Raw genomic sequence first — 19,530 nt, 5'->3', positions numbered from 1 at the left:
AATGGCGAACAGTTTGAAAGAAAGAAAATATATATATATATATATATATATATATATATATATATATATATATATATATATATATATATATATATATATATAAAGAGAGTTTGAGAAATAGATGGACAGATAGATGGATGATAGATATCTTTTTATTAACAAAATATTACGCATATTAATTGACCTCTGTACAATTCCATGTATGCAGATGTGAGTGCGAAGGATAACGAGGATGAGGAGGAGACAGGTACTTACCGTTGTCCTGTATACCGAACCAGCGAGCGGAGCGGTACACTCACCACCACTGGACACTCCTCCAATTACATTCTCGACCTGGTGCTGCCTTCCACTTTACCAGCCCACCACTGGGTCAGCCGCGGAGCTGCAGCCCTCACCCAGTTGGATGATTAAGTTGTGCATAATGCCCTGGGCGCCCACTTTTATAGAACACATAATGCTTTCCAACAGCTAGAATTCGAACCCTTTAACAAGTTGTGTGGGAAATTGGTACGCTCGTTCGCTCCCACACAAATGCTAGTGTATTTGAATCCTTGCTGTTGGAGGGCGCTTTATCACCGGATCCCACTTCTTTGAAGTTACACTACGATTGAAAAGTCATCTGTATCATCGTTAGTTGACGAAAGATAGCGCGGTCTCGCGAAGGAACTTATCGCTTCGAAGGAGTCCGTCCTGTCCCTGCCACTGAATGAGGCGCAACTTTGTAGCCTCAGGAATTCATAGATGGTGGTCCTGGGATTGTATAATGATGTATATAACTTATAGGATGTTACTGGACTTCTCCTGCTTGTGGTTATATCATCGGTAGGCTGCATCATAGTCAGTTAAAGAGAGTATAGTTTCATCGAAGAACTCGCTCCAAAGGAGTCCAACATTTCCCTGTTTCTGATTATATCGAAGGCTCAAAGCTGCAAGAGCCCCGTAAATTGGTCCTGGAGTTACATGAGAATACGATAGTGATTATAATGATATGATAATATAGTAATAGAAATAAATCTAGCCTTCCCATGTTAGCAAGTTAGTGCTAGGAACAGGCGAAGAATGAATTCATTCGCCCACATCCATTTTCCAGCTGCTAAGTATAATGCACTTGAACCACAGACCCCAATTCACAACCAGGCCCTCCAGATCTTTCCGCAGTTTCGTCTTTTCCCCTCATATACCCTGTATACCGCATTGCTCTAATTCATTCCGTCTCGAGCACGCTTTCTGCCTGTTCAAGTCCCGGGTACTCAGATCTTTTTCACTCCATCCTTTCATCTTCAATTCGGTCTCCTCCTACCTCCTCCTCCTTATCACCTCCACCAACGAAATGTATACATTCATGTTCAGCTCTTCATTCATCCTCTCCAAATGTCCAAACCATTTCAGTACACTCTTGTTTCCTCATCCATACTCCGTATAAACTTACTTCTCTCCTACCCTATGATTTTTAACTCGATCTAATCCTCTCACACATGCTGTAACTCTGTGATATAGCTTCTGAGTGCAACAGATGATTCATTTTGTGAAATTTTACGTGTTACTTTTATGATATATAATTTTTCTTTTATAATTCTTATACTTTTTAACCATGAATTGAGCTTACAGCCATAAAGAATTTAATTTTGTATAATGTATGCAATTTGACAATAAAGACATATCCAGTACATTCACCTTCTTCTGTACTTTTTCATCTAAATATCACGCCTTTCATGCACACAACACCGTCCGGACTACTATACCATCAAATATACCCATTTTTGTCTTCTCGCACATTCCTTAATGCTTCCAGGATCTTTGCCCACCTCACCCACGCACTGACTCACTTCAGCCTCTACGGTTCCATTTGGTGGCATGCCCACTCTCGAGTACCTAAAACAGTTCACTTCAAGTTTTCTCTCCCAAACTTACACCCCAATTAACCATGTTTTAATGACATTTTTCTCAGCTTTCACACGCTCTCCCAAACTCAAAAACCAACTTTTTTCCAATTTCTCGCTCGAGTCTGCGACCAGCGCTGTGTCATCAGCAAGCACTGACTGTTTCACCACCCCAACTCCTGCACCTCCCCAACCCCTGCATACTTGACCCTTTACCAAAGGTGACTTTTGGCTTGCGGTATAACCTCAGGCTATTAGCCTGATAATAGCCTGAAGTGCAATGTTTTAAGAAATTCATCCATTTATATATATATATATATATATATATATATATATATATATATATATATATATATATATATATATATATATATATAGTTGAGAAACTGTTTGTGAAAAGTGATGCCCACTCATCTTGTTGCTTATTCAGTCGTTGTGAGAATATGTCGTTTTCAGCTGATAAAGGAAGCTTCTTTCTGATATAGCTTAAGATTGATGCAAATGAGTACTACATCACCTAGACATGTCTTACTGTTAGTGTAATCATCTTACCTGAAGGTTAGTGTACTGTTGAAACATTCGCTTAAACTTTACCACTGGGCTCTTACTTTAGATGGCTCATGATCATTGTAGAGTTATAGTTTCCATTCGTTGTTCAAGATCTTTAGTTTACCTAATAACAAGATGGATGTTGAATATAACGAAGCAGCAGCAGACAAATTTAGTTTGAGAATGGTTTTAAGCAATGTAATGCACAGTACGTACTGTAACAGATAATAATATATGTAGGAAGATAGATAATTCATTCTGCTTATCACTCTTATACAGAAAAACAGATCTCATGAATGGTTGTTATAATAGCATATGTAAATGCTCTTCATATCGTATTATTACTCCATACTTTTTCGTATTACGAATATTATTGTGGTTTAGAAACCTATTTCCAGATAATGTTTTGAATATTTGAACATGTGCAGTGTATTCCGTAGTTGTACTTCACTCAGTTATAAATGCAAACCACTCCAGTTTATACACATTAAGAGTGTTCCATAAACAATTTTTGCAGTTCATAAGGTACTGATTCCTTTTTAGCTCCGTAAAGTTGATTAAAATCAATTCAGATCTTTAACTTTTCAGGCACATAAACATAAACAACTTCTTGCTGTGCTCTAGTTCATTTGCTTTGTGTACCGTTCTTAGTGTTTGTTTTTTGTAGCAACCAAAAATTTGAATTGATACAGATTTGGGAAAATTGGTGAGTAGTGTAGAAAATCTAGAGAGTGCTGTCCGAATATATATATATATATATATATATATATATATATATATATATATATATATATATATATATATATATATATATACTTTTATGTATAATAGCAGAGCTTTTACATTATTTTGGCTAAACGAGATCTTTGGGATCTTTCCTAGATAAGTCTTTGGTTCATCAAAATTCCCAAGAATTTGATAGTTATTTGTTTTATTGATTCAGTGACAATTTGCAGACAACAAACCATGTGTTCAATTTGTCGGGCTTGGTATCGCACTCATGTTCTACAAGCTTGTTATAAATTGCTGTACGTACAAAATATATCAATCAGCTTTGCACCTCTGGTCGTTTCAGTGTTAATCATTCATGCATATGGTACCGAGCTGCTGTGATAAACTATTGGCTAGTCTTCCGATAAGCAAGTTTTTTTTTCTTTTGTTTTAAGAAATAAAGATAATGCATCGTTTTGAAGCTTTGTATGCCAGATGTTTGGTACGTAAACAATGAATTATCTCGTCATATCAGTATGCCCTTCACTTCTATGCCGCCGTTTACAAGCATATATCTAGATTTATGCTGTATTAATCCAACTCGCTATGTTTGACACTTGTATGAAAAGGGTTTGTTGAATGATATTTTGCTGGAATTTGATGCCATAATTGAATGAGGCAGAAAATATCCGAAGACAGAATTAGCTCACGTGACGAGTTTGAACCTTGTTAATGGGGAAAAAGCTTCCGAAGCTGAAGACTGCAAACAACGCCGCGAAGCACCGGCAGTCATCGGCAGCGGATGGAAACGGGCTATGCATACATGCTGTTAGGGCATGTATAGTCATATTATTATCTTGAACACCTTAGCAGTATAGAATATGACATTATTGCTGCAGGCAATGGTATGTTTTGTTGACGGATTAGATGTGTTGTTAGTTACAATTGTTCAAAATTTTATGTTGTATATAGAAAATAAATATTACTTTTTTTTAAATTTCTTTGTTGCTGAATCCCCTGCTGGCAGTATTAGCCATACACAACCACTTTTATATTGCAGGCTTTTCCCTGAGTCTACAGCAATGTTTTGGTCAATAAACGCATCCCTTCTGGAGCTGCATCACCCTCCGTAAGTACTTCTCGCAGAGATTCTCAGTCATTTATTACAATGTTTTATGTAAATGCACACGATATGTAAAACAAATGTTTAGTATTAGAGCCAACAGCATTGGAATGATTGGTATCTCTGAATACTGTCATTCATATAGAAGACAGAGAGAGATCCTTGACGAATGTGTAATTCCAGGTATACTATATTTGACAGTGACAAGAAACAGAATGGGCAGTGGCATATTGCCTCTAATCAAAAACCAGTTTTAATCTTGTGTTGAAAAGTTTTGTAGCTGTTGATACTGTCGGTTCCATTTCTTATGGAATTAAAGATAAACTTCATAAAAAAATGAAAATAGGGTAAATTCTCTGACTCCTAGCACAGGAGCCAAAGCTATACGAAAGACTGTAAGACCATTTGGCACAGAACTGGAATGAAAAAGACTACGTTAGTGCTTTATGGCACAGCAATCCCAACAATGCTATTTGGTCGCAAGTTGATAAGATAGAGAGTAGGTTAATAAGTAAATAAGAGAACACTTCGTCCAAAGATATGGTTGACTACATAGCAGCCTCACTTATGTAAGCGTCACTCCTGTTTCAGAAACGTACTGATTGATGATCTCTACCCAAAAACCTATTAGAATTAAATGTTATTCCTTCTTCCATACAGTTTCCCCTTTTTCATTATCATTAGTTAAGAGTGATAATGAATATTTGTATTCCAAAGTATAGTATCGCATTTTGAAATCACTAATTTGAATGTTAACTTTCATAGCACCGTCATCAAGAAAGATTATATTCTTAAGTAATTCATAATACACATTTGCCGATACTCGTTTGTTGTTCAGGGCGATTTCTCTGTCACTTTCCTAGAGGATTGAGCATTTTATTGTCATTTAATATCGAAAGATTTGATAATAGACAAGGAAACACATTGTTAATCAAATCATATATTTTCGTGTGGAAATGATAACACCCCAGTAATACAGAGCTACAGTAAGATGATACATAAAATACCTTACCTTACATCAAATGAGTAAACATATCAGTATAGCGAAGATAGATGGAAGAAAGTCAATAGGCTGGGTATACATGAAGAAAAAGATGGTATGATTTGAAGAACTGGAATCACCTTTTCCTAAAAATTTCCACTTTGTGGTCAATGTGGAAATTTTTAGCAAAAGGAGCCAATTGGTTGTATAGAGTAACAAGGTGAGAATTTTGTGAAGGCGTAAAAACTTGATTTCCTGACACTAGATAAACCAAACCTGTTCATGTGACAAGTTGAGGGAACTAAAAAGGTTATGCCTTTATAGTTAGTTTCCTTTTCACAGAAACGATGTGATATGAATTTAAGTGCTGCTGATAAAGAAATTTTTTCCGTTTCTTCTATGCTGGCTGAGACGGCACTGGCAGCCGAGAACCTAATCAAGGCCATCCCATATATATATATATATATATATATATATATATATATATATATATATATATATATATATATATATATACCCTAGCCTGAGCCAGATACCCATTTTATCGACCAACCCCAAGGGGTGGATGAACAGCTGGTTTGACTGTGGACCGACTGCCGCAACTAGGATTCGAACGTATGCGCTCGACCGTGGGAGGCCCGTGGATGCGTCACGGTCAGGAAATCTAACCGGTACACCACGGGTAATTAAATATAAGTGGGGCTTCATGGTCTGTTCTCTTGGCTTTCAGTTCCGTTAATGTAACTCAGAGTCAGCTGTCTAAAGGCGCCATAATCATATTTCATTGTAAGTTATTCCCACTTTCTTATGAGCAATTCTAAACCATACAAGAATAGCCGGAAGAAGTCAGGAAAGGCTAACAGAAATTACGAAGTCCAGTAAGTGTGGGCAAGTTGGAAAAGCTGAAATAGCAGCGTTTGTGTCATACTTTTTTGTCAGTTGTATGAAATCCGTATGTACCATGCAAGTCAGAGGGTTTCCCTCTCGTGTCAACCTCACACCACACCTTGCTGACTGACCCACCAAATTGCCAGAATCCTTGTTATGACACTGCCCAGGGTCATTTATGACCAGTAAAAATTATGATCTTTCTTTCAGTCATAGCCAGAAAAATGATATGAGGAATTTCACTCAAGTTGATCGTACTTTATTCTATCTCTGGCTGTTTCTAGCTGATGAATGTTTTCATAGCCCTTAATTTACGCTATTCCAGTCCACACTTGAAATAATGAATTACAAAGAATCAGATCGGCTATAAAGTTCTTGAACCCATTCGTCGTGTTGAATGTTACTTGTCGCAATTTGCGTGTGCCTCCTTGCCCTCCGTATCCTCGGTGGACTCTAGTTCCTCCACTTTCCTTGGGGGTCCTGAGGGTAATTCATCATAATAACCAGAATTACAGTCCTGAGCTCGATTTGCACTCAACTGTCCCCGAAGCGGGTAGTGTCCAGATGAATTAGGAGACACGATAATGGGGTTAGCCCCATCACTTTGGTCATCAACCATTTTCGGGGTCGTTGAGCCCTCGCTGTCCGTCACAGTAAACCGCATAGCCAACGACTGCTTCCGGGTCAGCACGGGAGGCTCTTCCTCGGGTGATCGAGCACTCACTTCTTGGGACAGTTTCCTTTGAGCAGCACGCAGGGGTTTGACAGGAGGCGATGCTGACTTGGCTGACGAACTTGCTTCTCTGTAATGACACAAGAAGGAATTATAACCGTATACCCCGGCATGAACATCCGTTTTCTGTGTTCGACCACTACTACTCATCACACCCTGTGCATGACCGTAAACCTACATTCTAAATCGTAGTACTTTGAATTAGCAATACTGAAGTGAGCCATAGGGTGGGTGAGAGGGCAGATGTAAGGGGTCACTATCTGTAGGGGCAAGATGGTTATGTTTGATGGCATAGCAGTCCTGTTGGTGCTGTACGAATGAAAGGCGACAGCCTTAAACGAAAATGTTAAGGAGGGTGGATGTGCTGGAAATTAAGTACTTTAAGAACGATATGTGGTGTGAGGAGGGTAGACCGAGTAAGAAATGATAGATAAGAAAAAAGGGTGATAGTAAGAAGAGTGTGCATTCTCATGAGAAGTCCCTTCCCGGAAATCATCGCCCAGTTATTTGACGCGTGTAGTTGGAAAAAAGGAAACCATCATTTGAGACTAGATTGCAAATGATGTAATGAGTCGCCAATCAATTAACGGCGAGCAACATGGTGTCCGACGTAATTGATCTTGTCAAACACGTTTGATTTCTTTTATGATACAATCAACATGCATAAGATGAAAGCCATTGATGTCATTCATTCAGATTTTCAGAAAATCCTCGATAAAGTCTCGCATCAAACATTACTATAGTAGAGAATGTTGAGTCACATGGTGTAGTGATGTTCTTCGATGGTTGTTTGATATCACTGTGGGTAAGACCGTACGTGTGATGGGTAATAGTGGGCGGACACAAAACGGCTGAATAAATGAAACTTAAAAGTGTCATGTACTGGTAATGATTGTTGCGTTATCAGCTAATTCAGATAATGAGTCATTACTTTGCGGACATGCATTAAGAGTACGGAACTAAAAGCAAGATATTTGTGTTCAAAGGAAAGGCTTAATTCCGGTGTTATTTGAGCTGAAAGAGGAAGCAACGAGAAAATGTGACTCATTGAAAATATTTTGGGACAGATGCTCAGAGAGATGTTGATGAGAATGCTTCTGCTGTCTCACAGCCATAGATAAATGGAATCCAAGTCAAGCAAGGCAGAAAAGCTAAAGGTACACCGAGAACGTTACTTATGGTGCTTAGTAGAAAATACCTTCATGGGCTCTTACTTAAGGCTAGGATTTTGTGTATACAAAAAATCCAAGATTTGTCCAAGTTTCACCAGTGAGGAGACGGTGAGGACAAAAGCGGCGGTGGTTGCGTCGTGAGGCAGCTTGAAGGCATGACGCTCGGTGCTGACGACCAGCACCACGCGGCAGGGATCCCGTGGCACAGTCACCGCCAGAAGCACACGCGTCACCGACACCCTCAATACCTCCAGCTCTCCCTCGTTCAAGCTGTCGTATAAATACAGCGTTACGGTGAGGAGGTTTCTGACCCAGCTAGTGGTAATCATATTGCTCTTATAATCCACTGTAATCCACGGGTTCTTGTCAGAGTTTTCTGTCATAAAAATAGGAACATATAAAATGCTAGAGCTCCTAAGATTATCTATTTTGGAGGCCTTTTTTTAAACGACAGTTGCACATACCAGTATAACCTTACTGCGCATCCGTAATATGATCCATAGCAGTGTACACTGGATATTCTCCACTTAACGTTACCGTAAGGGTTGTTGCTATATACTTCTAGTGTCCTCTGTTGTAACTTACGTGAGTGTGTTTCCCTGTAGGGTGATGACGCAGGGCTTGCCGTAGTGCGAGACGTCGGTGGCTTCCAGGTACTGGCTACAGTCCATCTTGCCAGGCAGGTTGTCACCCTCAGACACAACCTCCCCACACGCTTGCTGGATCTCCCTGTGCAACAACGAAGAGATTACCAACGATGAACAACCTATTGAAGCGTAGAAGACTCATTCTTATATTGATTGTCAGTAAAACAGATTCACCAGTCTTGAAAAATGCTTTAAACGTCCAAGATATTAAAATAGTAAATGAGAATAAGCTGCCACTACATGTAACACTTATGGGCTGTAGCTGCAATGTTAGTGACAAAGTCCATGGCCAAGGGAATACTGTTGATACCACTATTATATATAGAGCACGACTTGGCACCAGCAAAACGTGCCTTAGCCAAAGGCCATTTGGAGTGAGAGAAACAAAGAGGAAAATTAATCAGGGCTCTGCAAGTGTCTCCAGACCTGACGCTTAAAGGCAGAGACAATACGAAGAAGGAAACAAGAAAGTTCAAAGAGAAGTCCAGAGCTTAGCCGTTCAGAGGGATGAGAGATATCATAACCGCCAATTCTCGAATGGTTGGTCTCCGCACTTAAAGTGTGGGAAGCTTCCTCACGTCCAAGCCTTGGGGGCAGGGACATGTGCAGACAGCTCACGAGAACAATAACTCTATTGTCTGACTAGCCATGGCTACCATGGCACCTGACTGTACAGGCATATCTAAGCATTGTGTTTTCTGTTTTGAGAAGGACGGCAAATGAGATAAGGAGTTACCCCTGTGACACGTAGGATTATCCTTGTACGAGTGAAAGGAATGAATGCTCCAAGTGTCGCATGGTCGACTGCCGCGCCCAGGATTCGAACCCAGGTTCGTCCTACCCCGGGCTGGCCCGTGCTGATTCATGGTCAGTAACGCTAACCAGTATATCATGGAGGTCCCTGAGTGTGTGTGTGTGTGTGTGTGTGTGTGTTTAACTTTTACAGCAACTGAAATAAAGTAATATAGATTAAAGGGTCTGAGAATACCGTTTCTTTGAGAATCTTTTGAAATTCTCCAAGCTCTATAGCTCCTAAGCCTGTAGTTCCTTTCTCTCTTAAAGTTATTCCTCCTTTTCAATCATAAGTAAAGCTTTTGAACTTGGGAACTCGTGTTGTTTCAAAATGTCTGAATATATACAACCTACCAAAACTTCAAATGATGTACATGTACGTCACGACGGAGCCAATACTTGTTGGAAAGCGAGGCTCACCATTATCAGGGATCAGCTGCAGATAATAGATGTTTTTACAGATAGCGGTGCGACATTCCCAGCCTCACGTCATGCAGCTTACCCTCTGGTAATATGGGTTCCCTTACTATAAGGCCACGTACCATTCTAAGATTCTGCTGGCTTCCCATCGTCTGGGGTTCGTAAGAGTCACAAGAAAGCAGAGCTTTTTAGATATAAATTAGAATAAGTATATTTTCATTATTCAACCCCTACGAAGCATTACTTTTAAAGAGCCATGCTCCAGTTTTCTTTAAAGAGCATTGTTTAGTTGCGGCTAGGAAAACCGTACTAAGTTTCAACAGACTTTCAGAATTCGTAATTTTGATATATAGTGTAACGCACTGTATGAAATGACTACCACAGATAGTCAAGCCTAAAGAGCAGATATATGTTAGATAGGAAACTGATTACACCACCGAGTCTGATCTACAGCTAAAGAAGAGGAATAGTAATCTTTGCTTTGAGATAAAGTATACATTTCTTTATTGAATACATGATGTATGATACGGATTCTGGTTAGGGGACTATTTTTTTGTTGAAATCCATTGATTAATTCATAAACTGAAATAGCTCAGGAGGTTTACCGTGTCCGTGTATTTCCAGACCTGCAACAAAGATGACTAAAAGCAAAGAGCATCCTCCATCAACACTGTGATGGACTTGATCCTTCAGCGGCCCCCACTGCTTTATCCTGAAGCCGTCCGTCACCACCGCTACAATAACACAAAAAGGTCACTTCTATCCAGAGCTGCTGCTCCGGTTGAATATGTGGTTTATCCCGTAGGTTTCACACACCTGTCATCACCCACCATACCTGTAGATTGCCCACCACCACCACCTGTAGGTCACCAGTCACCACCACTACCTGTAGGTCACCAGTAACCACCGCCGCACCTGTAGTGTATCCATCACCCTCCATACCTATAGGACGCCATCCACCAACACCACACCTGTGGATCGCCAGCCGCCACCACCACCATACGATTATTACAGAGACCACACGTGTGTGTGTGTATATTGACTGTGTTGTGTACTGTAAGGTTAGAGCCTCTCATTGTCACCACTGCCATCATAACTCATTTCACCATACCCATAGGTCACCCTCCACTACCACCATACCTGTAGGCCGCCCATGGAATTTCTTTCCAAATGAAGTTGTCGAAGTTATTTATGCATGTGTTGATGCCCACCACGCCCACAATCCTGGCCTCGGCTCGCACTCCCTCCTGCTGCTCCGCCATCTGAGGAATATAAGCATTGAGTCACCCGTTCTGTTTCTGAAGAGAAAGAAACTAAACTTGTGCCACATTGGAGGAGACAGTGAATGTTGAGCTGGAGAAGTGGCCCGACTACACACACACACACACACACACACACACACACACACCACTCGGTACATAAAAATCAAATGCACGTGCGCGCAGACGTTGTATACACGCGCACAAAGCTGACAAGCATACACGCATTCGAACACCACACACATGTTCACCAGTGGTTCATTAGAAGATATTACCAAGCAAAGGAGCTTCGGAATGTGCTGCAACGAAGATATTAGCAGGACTCCTGCCAACCAGCTTTTGCCATGTACATATAAGAGCAAGCATAAGAGCGGGAGAAGAAAGGTAAAACAAAGAAACGTTGAATATGGGTTTTGTGAACAAGGCAGAAGAAAATTCAGAACTAATAAGCCTGAGGGCTTTACAGGAAAGAGACATTGAGGATGGCGTAAAGATATGTGAGGACCCGAATAACAAGTTCAAAAGTGCTCTCACAGTGGAAGACACTATAGTCCCCGACATCTCTGAAGAGATCTGGTTGGAGCAGATTATATTGACTATTCGAACTTTCTGGACCATTGCTTGACCAGTCATCTAGATATGTTGGAGAGGTCTTTGAAACCACTTAAATGCTTTACCTAGACTCATGATATTCATCAGTGTTAACCAGACTTTTGCTAATATGTTCGTCCCTGACGTTAACGACATAATGTAAGGTCCGAGAATTTTTTTGTCCTCAGGCGTCCGGAGGGCTAGCCATCACTATCTTATCAATGTCAGTTTACTGTTTAGTCATATGGTCATGCCGGAGTTTTTTCACATTCTATCGTATAAGTATGTGTCCAGGCGATGTTCACACCTACTCATCAGACGACACCACCTTCCTAGGTCACAGAGTTCTAATAGAGTTTGCCACTCAAACCGAACGCAATCAATTTGGCATTGAATATTAACGTGAATCAACTTTCTTGATTTCAATTTTAGTAATGCCGGTATTTAGTAGCTAAATTCCACTGTATACAGACAATTTATCATGAGTTTGTAATCCCAAAACATCGCATAGATATCCAGTGAATAAACGGTAAATATAGCAAGTTCACAACCTACAAGTTGTAGAATGTGTCGGGATTCTTATGGACAGTCAAAGGATTGTGTTCAGGCGTGGTTTTTCATAACTACACGCTCATCATATTTTGTAGAATTATTTGGAATAGTTTATGCACACTACAGCAGGAACAGAAATGTCAATGTAAGATGCAGTTTAGGTGGTAATCTATTCCATCTGGCAACAAAGCAAGGGTAACATTTTCACCCGGTCATTGATCAATTTAAGCCCTTTCATCGAAGCTAGCCACTTTTAGTTCTTCCATTTCACACAACTCTTAGTCATCTAAAGGCATGCACAGCTAAGAAACGGAAACCCATAAGTAGAACGGCAGTTCTACTTCTAAAATGATCATGACATTTGAGTTCAAATACGCTGTCGATAAAGATTATGTATAACATATGATAAAACATACATTACTGACAATAAAAGTAATTTGTGTCCACGCCCGCTTTTACATGTAGAGCGACATCAACTAGTCATCATGATTTATTATTATGTAGGAAGCGTTTATCTCTAACGGTACACGTAAGGAATAATCTTATCAGAAATTATCAGATGCAACTTGAAAAACGTATCCAAGACGAGTTTCTCAGTTCACTGTCTCAGTGGATTGTTTACTGCTACTGAAGCCTTCCATATCCAGTTATAGTAACGTCATCATAACGAAATAATCCTGTATTTCACGAAAATAAATCAGACAAAAAAACATGACAACTCAACTAGGAAGCTAGAACGATTATTCAACAGAAAGATAGGAGAAAACAAAACAAAACAAAAAAATGTATGGAACAGCTAGAGAAACACTCAGAAGAAGAGTTAATATATGATATCATGTAATGCAGGTAGCAGCTGAAAGGAATAGTCTTACACATGAAGCAAGACGTACGCAACGAACGCTTCGCGTTAGCATCGCCATTGCTGGCTAAATCTCGTCGAAGGTACTCGTTGGTAGGTAGGTAGGTATTCCCAAGTATGAGGCCCAGTGTGTGACTACCACTTACAAAAAATAACTGCACGTGAAAAATCCTATACGTAAAACAGAGTGTAGCAAATGTATACTCCTGGGAAGACAGAGATACCGTATGTATGAATGGGAGTGTTTATGTATGAATATAAACATGCATGCATATATCAAAGTCTGTGAATACCATTCACATTAACATATCGGAAGTTATTTTGAAACCATTATGATCAGAACTTGAAATTCTGGATGTGAATGAAGGTACGCCCAAATAACTTCTATATGTATTGACTAGTAAGAGTTAGAGGGAGAAATTGCGAGTGCTGTGGGCGAGATTCAGCCAACGGTAGCACTCTGTTGCGAAGAACGAGTTGTGCGAGTTACGTGTTGTCACGTGTGCTGTGAGATGGAGAGACTGTATTCATGTTCCTGGACTGAATGCCCACATACTGGTAAAGCAGAGAGAAAAGACAGCAACCTGGGCCAAAGGAGTGAAAGTTAATAACTATCCAAGAGCTGGCTCACTGCGTATCCGCCACTAACCTTTCAGATACCCAGTAACTATGGTTTCACCCTAATGGCGCAGGTTACTGTCTTTCTGCCTCACCCACATGAGGGCTGCTGGTATTCATCCTAGAAACATACAATCTCTTCATCTCACACACAGTGCTTGACAACTCGTAAGTACTCGTAGGTAAGCCATCTCATTCTCTCTCTTTCTTTCAGATTTGTCATTGCATTCCTTAGTTCTTTGGACTTAATGCCTGCACGTGTGTCCACATAATTGTTTTATTTATAAAGTATTTCACATCATGCCTCGACAACGTAAAGCGAATGATGTTTACATACAAAGTATATGCATGCATGTATACATACATGCATAAACATTTACACATATTCATACGTACTGTATCTGTCTTCCTAGAGTACACGTGTACTAAGTTTCGTTTGACACTTTACATCTGCTATTTTTTGAGTGGCGTTTAAGCGCCGGCCAATATTACTTTCTAGCAGGTTCTGTATGTTTGGCAGAAAAAACTACTCCTATCCTCTTACACTTGTGAAATTTAAACGGTCACATACCTTATGGTGTGTTATCGGCATGAACACTTCGTAATCAGACATTCGACTCTGCTTAGAAGTGACGGAAGGCAAACCGAGAAGTAAGTTATCAACTTTTTTTTTTATATAGGATGGAGAAACAGCGGTTAAATCTATGAGGAAAATCACAGTTACTGTGTTGAAAAAATCTCGTGAGGATCCTCAGTAATATGAAGATTCTTCTTCCAAACAAGAAAATATGTACTTAAAGAACAAAATATATTATTAGTAGATGATCAAAATCTGGATTGGAAGAGTCTATCAAGTGTGGGTAAGATTCCTGGAAAAAAATATCTACACTTTTCTGAAGCTACGGGTGAGTCGAGATCTCATAAAAAACGAGACTCGAACTAAAACTTGAGATTATCACTATACCACTCCTAAACACTAGCACTTTATTCTTACAGAGCGGATATAAGTGAAAGAACAACATATTACTTCTTTGCCAACCGTGGCGTCGACAAATCTTGTTTATTACCTTTCAGCTCGTCCAAATTATCGTTACTGCAATTATTATTATTATTATTATTATTATTATTATTATTATTATTATTATTATTATTATTATCATTGTTATTATTTTATTATCATTAGTAGTAGTAGTTTTAGTATTATTATTTTCAGTATTTCCCGTGGACAATGAATTACCTTACATGCAACTGAACAAGTTCATGAAAGCAAAAGCACGTGCTGCTTCGCATGAACTTGTTTCACGTCCAGTAGTCTGAAACAAATAATTCTCTGTTTGCAGCGTCTGCTTCGGTCTTCCTAACTCTGAATCAACGGTTCCTGTACAACTTTTGCAAATGCAGTCTCTGTTATTTGTTTCTGATGCCGAGGGAGAGATGACGGTTCTGTTGAAATAGCAATTGAGGTATGAGGTACTCCTATCTCATTTAGTTGATGAGGTCTGCCTCACGTATAAAGAAGATGAAGTACCACAATAGCCACAGCTTCATTACCTCATGTTTCATTCACTGTTGCTTCAGAGCCTCTTTGTCAGTTTTGAATCGCTGAGTCGCTGTGGTGTGACGGTGTCCTGGTATTTGATAAATCTTGCCTACAGAATGGTAAGCAGTATTTTGATTTTGGTTTAATATATTTCCTACATTTGATACACCAGTCGTCGTCTCGAGCAAAGTGAAGGCGTGTAGATTGCTTGGTCGATCATTCCTAAAGTATCTTTGATCTCGATTCTCGTTGACAAGATGGCCAGTAGGGCTCCATGAATGTGGCATAGGGTTTGTTTGTAAGTTTAAAACTAATAATTTCAGGGGTTCAAACTGTGTATTCTGGAAATATGCGATACCATTAGATGTCCAGAGAGATGACACCCGGAGATAGCTCGTTTGTGTGTACGCATGTCAGTCTAGTGATTAGTCATTGCTCAACGACTCGCTTGGGTTCTGATGATTCAGTCTCAAGATTCGATGGTTTGTTCATTTTCAACGACTCGCTTGGGTTTTGATGATTCAGTCTCGAGATTCGATGGTTTGCTCATTCTCAACGACTCACTTGGGTACTGATGATTCAGTCTCAAGATTCGATGGTTTGTTCATTGGAGGCTTTGTATTGATGGGACATCATTTGCTGAGTTTCTATATTGTTTATAATTACCCTTGCACTTATTCCTATGCAAGTCCTGGTGTTACCCAGTAGCAGGGAAATGTAAGCTTCTTTGGAGTAAGAATTTCTTTAACGAAACCGTACGCTCACTGATAGAACCGTACCAAAAGTGATTTTTTCTCTCGTGGTGTAACTTGAAGGCGGATCCCAGAAACACTATATATATATATATATATATATATATATATATATATATATATATATATATATATATATATATATTATTTATCTATTTATATATATACACACACACACACACGAGTTCTCTGACGCGACTGCAATCCCAGTGATAATAGCCGAGACGCCAAAGGTGACTTTCCACGCGGTGTAACCTCTTGCAGGCGAAGCCCGGTAACAGAGAGAGAGAGTTAAAACGAGTACAGTTTCTTCAAAGAATTTCTTTTTTCATAGGAGTCGATCTTGACCGTACTACTGACTGTAGGGGAACCTTGGAGCTTTAGGAGCCCAGAATAGAGGGTCCTTGGATTGTATGACACGTGTGTGTGTGTGTGTGTGTGTGTGTGTGTGTGTGTGTTCAAGCTGTTCTAAAGAATCCAACTAAATCTCAAGAAACTGTTTGCTTGAGTATGATGGAAACTGTTATATCTGATATTCGAACTGTAGATATGTTTGATCCATTAAGTAATGAAAGGGTAGGAGAGATGTGTGGTAATAAAAAGAGTGTGGCTGAGAGAGAAGATGGTGTTTTGAAATGGTTTGGTCACATGGAGAGAATGAGTGAGGAAAGGTTGACAAAGAGGATATATGTGTCAGAGGTGGAGGGAACGAGAAGTGGGAGACCAAATTGGAGGTGAAAAGATGGAGTGAAAAAGATTTTGAGCGATCGGGGCCTGAACATGCTGGAGGGTGAAAGGCGTGCAAGGAATAGAGTGAATTGGAACGATGTGGTATACCGGGGTCGACATGCTGTCAGTGGATTGAACCAGGGCATGTGAAGCGTCTGGGGTAAACCATGGAAAGTTTTGTGGGGCCTAGATGTGGAAAGGGTGCTGTGGTTTCGGTGCATTACACATGATAGCTAGAGACTGAGTGTGAACGTGTGTGGCCTTTGTTGTCTTCCTAACGCTACCTAGCGCGCATGCGGGGAAGGGGGTTGTCTTTTCATGTGTGGCGGGGTGGCGACGAGAATGAATAAGGGCAGCAAGTATGAATTATGTACATGTGTATACATGTATATGTCTGTGTATGTATATATATGTATACGCTGAAATGTATAGGTATGTATATGTGCGTGTGTGGACGTGTATACATATGTATGTGGGTGAGTTGGGCCATTCTTTCGTCTGTTTCCTTGCGCTATCTCGCTAACGCGGGAGACAGCGACAGAGTATAATATATATATATAAGTTTGTTGAGTATTCCTGGTAAATTATATGGGAGGGTATTGATTGAGAGGGTGAAGGCATGTACAGAGCATCAGATTGGGGAAGAGCAGTGTGGTTTCAGAAGTGGTAGAGGATGTGTGGATCAGGTGTTTGCTTTGAAGAATGTATGTGAGAAATACTTAGAAAAGCAAATGGATTTGTATGTAGCATTTATGGATCTGGAGAAGGCATATGATAGAGTTGATAGAGATGCTCTGTGGAAGGTATTAAGAATATATGGTGTGGGAGGAAAGTTGTTAGAAGCAGTGAAAAGTTTTTATCGAGGATGTAAGGCATGTGTACGTGTAGGAAGAGAGGAAAGTGATTGGTTCTCAGTGAATGTAGGTTTGCGGCAGGGGTGTGTGATGTCTCCATGGTTGTTTAATTTGTTTATGGATGGGGTTGTTAGGGAGGTAAATGCAAGAGTTTTGGAAAGAGGGGCAAGTATGAAGTCTGTTGTGGATGAGAGAGCTTGGGAAGTGAGTCAGTTGTTGTTCGCTGATGATACAGCGCTGGTGGCTGATTCATGTGAGAAACTGCAGAAGCTGGTGACTGAGTTTGGTAAAGTGTGTGGAAGAAGAAAGTTAAGAGTAAATGTGAATAAGAGCAAGGTTATTAGGTACAGTAGGGTTGAGGGTCAAGTCAACTGGGAGGTGAGTTTGAATGGAGAAAAACTGGAGGAAGTGAAGTGTTTTAGATATCTGGGAGTGGATCTGGCAGTGGATGGAACCATGGAAGCGGAAGTGGATCATAGGGTGGGGGAGGGGGCGAAAATTCTGGGGGCCTTGAAGAATGTGTGGAAGTCGAGAACATTATCTCGGAAAGCAAAAATGGGTATGTTTGAAGGAATAGTGGTTCCAACAATGTTGTATGGTTGCGAGGCGTGGGCTATGGATAGAGTTGTGCGCAGGAGGATGGATGTGCTGGAAATGAGATGTTTGAGGACAATGTGTGGTGTGAGGTGGTTTGATCGAGTGAGTAACGTAAGGGTAAGAGAGAGATGTGTGGAAATAAAAAGAGCGTGGTTGAGAGAGCAGAAGAGGGTGTTTTGAAGTGGTTTGGGCACATGGAGAGGATGAGTGAGGAAAGATTGACCAAGAGGATATATGTGTCGGAGGTGGAGGGAACGAGGAGAAGAGGGAGACCAAATTGGAGGTGGAAAGATGGAGTGAAAAAGATTTTGTGTGATCGGGGCCTGAACATGCAGGAGGGTGAAAGGAGGGCAAGGAATAGAGTGAATTGGATCGATGTGGTATACCGGGGTTGACGTGCTGTCAGTGGATTGAATCAAGGCATGTGAAGCGTCTGGGGTAAACCATGGAAAGCTGTGCAGGTATGTATACTTGCGTGTGTGGACGTATGTATATACATGTGTATGGGGGTGGGTTGGGCCATTTCTTTCGTCTGTTTCCTTGCGCTACCTCGCAAACGCGGGAGACAGCGACAAAGTATAATAAAAATAATAAATATATATAACAGCTAGGGAGTGCTGGAAGAAGAGGGTTGTGGGTACGAGACGTCATGAGGCGCCTTCTCGCTGTACTAGTATTCCGAGAGCCATCGATGTCAAAATTGCTGTGAATTTGTCTGGCATTTTCGCAAAAGTAAGTTATTCTTATCTTTGTTTCAATTATTTATATATGATGGCAGCAAACAGAACCATGGGAGCTGAAGTTTGTGGTTTCATTTGAAAGATATTAAATCAAAACGATGTTGTCCTCAAGTCAGGTTTAGCTGTTTCTTACCTGTGTGGTTACAAAGTGTCTCAGACGTTCTCTGCTACACACTCAAGTACGCTTCAAAGCTGAGAGGTCTAGTAAACAATAATTTAGCAATAAGGCTGCTGCTACACTGCTCAACACTACCTTTCCCAACGCGACCCTCAATACTACTGTTGTTCAACATAAAACACTGATAACATTTCACCAACCACGTATGATAACAGGATCTGATAACCAGATTACTGGATTTTTCTGCTGATTGCCAGACTGCGTTCCTTGCAACCCATTTTTCGTTATCATTGTTCATAGAAAATTTTTTTGCTTGTTTTCAGTAGGACTTTTCTGCTCAGAATGATTAAAAATCCCTTGCCGAGAAATGCAACTCTTCTCCCCCTACATGTTGCACAGCGCGGCTACGAAAATTTGAACAAAA

At 40.3% G+C, this 19,530-nt stretch overlaps 2 protein-coding genes across 2 annotated transcripts in view; one reads left to right on the top strand and one right to left on the bottom strand.

Annotated features, from left to right (window-relative positions):
• Positions 1 to 4,688, top strand: part of LOC139760503 (dynein axonemal heavy chain 3-like) — a 90,276-nt gene extending 85,588 nt beyond the window's left edge. Inside the window, 1 exon segment of the mRNA XM_071683788.1 lies at positions 209 to 4,688. Coding sequence (XP_071539889.1) covers positions 209 to 411 — 203 coding nt within the window. The 3' untranslated portion in view covers positions 412 to 4,688.
• A 499-nt stretch (positions 4,689 to 5,187) lies between these two features.
• On the bottom strand, positions 5,188 to 19,266 carry LOC139760500 (uncharacterized). Its single transcript, XM_071683786.1, has 5 exons — positions 19,122 to 19,266; positions 11,038 to 11,159; positions 8,624 to 8,767; positions 8,081 to 8,308; positions 5,188 to 6,936 (listed from the first exon to the last, which is right to left on the bottom strand). Exons 2-5 carry the CDS (start codon positions 11,157 to 11,159, stop codon positions 6,534 to 6,536), a joined length of 897 nt encoding a protein of 298 aa, XP_071539887.1. The 5' UTR covers positions 19,122 to 19,266; the 3' UTR covers positions 5,188 to 6,533.
• Between the last annotated feature and the right edge of the window lie 264 nt (positions 19,267 to 19,530).

The sequence above is a fragment of the Panulirus ornatus genome, chromosome 37 (genome assembly GCF_036320965.1).
Source record: "Panulirus ornatus isolate Po-2019 chromosome 37, ASM3632096v1, whole genome shotgun sequence".
Taxonomy (NCBI): domain Eukaryota; kingdom Metazoa; phylum Arthropoda; class Malacostraca; order Decapoda; family Palinuridae; genus Panulirus; species Panulirus ornatus.
The sequence above is the reverse complement of the archived record's forward strand: the minus strand, read 5'-3'. Positions and strand labels throughout refer to the sequence as shown.

Bases quoted from the DNA above. Each gene is read 5' to 3' on its own strand.
- LOC139760500 (XM_071683786.1), bottom strand. From the start codon at position 11,159: ATGGCGGAGCAGCAGGAGGGAGTGCGAGCCGAGGCCAGGATTGTGGGC. The intron at 8,309-8,623 runs GTAAGTTACAAC...TTTATACGACAG, and splicing joins CTACAGGGAAACACACTCAC to CTTGAACGAGGGAGAGCTGG. The intron at 6,937-8,080 runs GTAAGAGCCCAT...GTGTCATTACAG, and splicing joins ACACAAAATCCTAGCCTTAA to AGAAGCAAGTTCGTCAGCCA.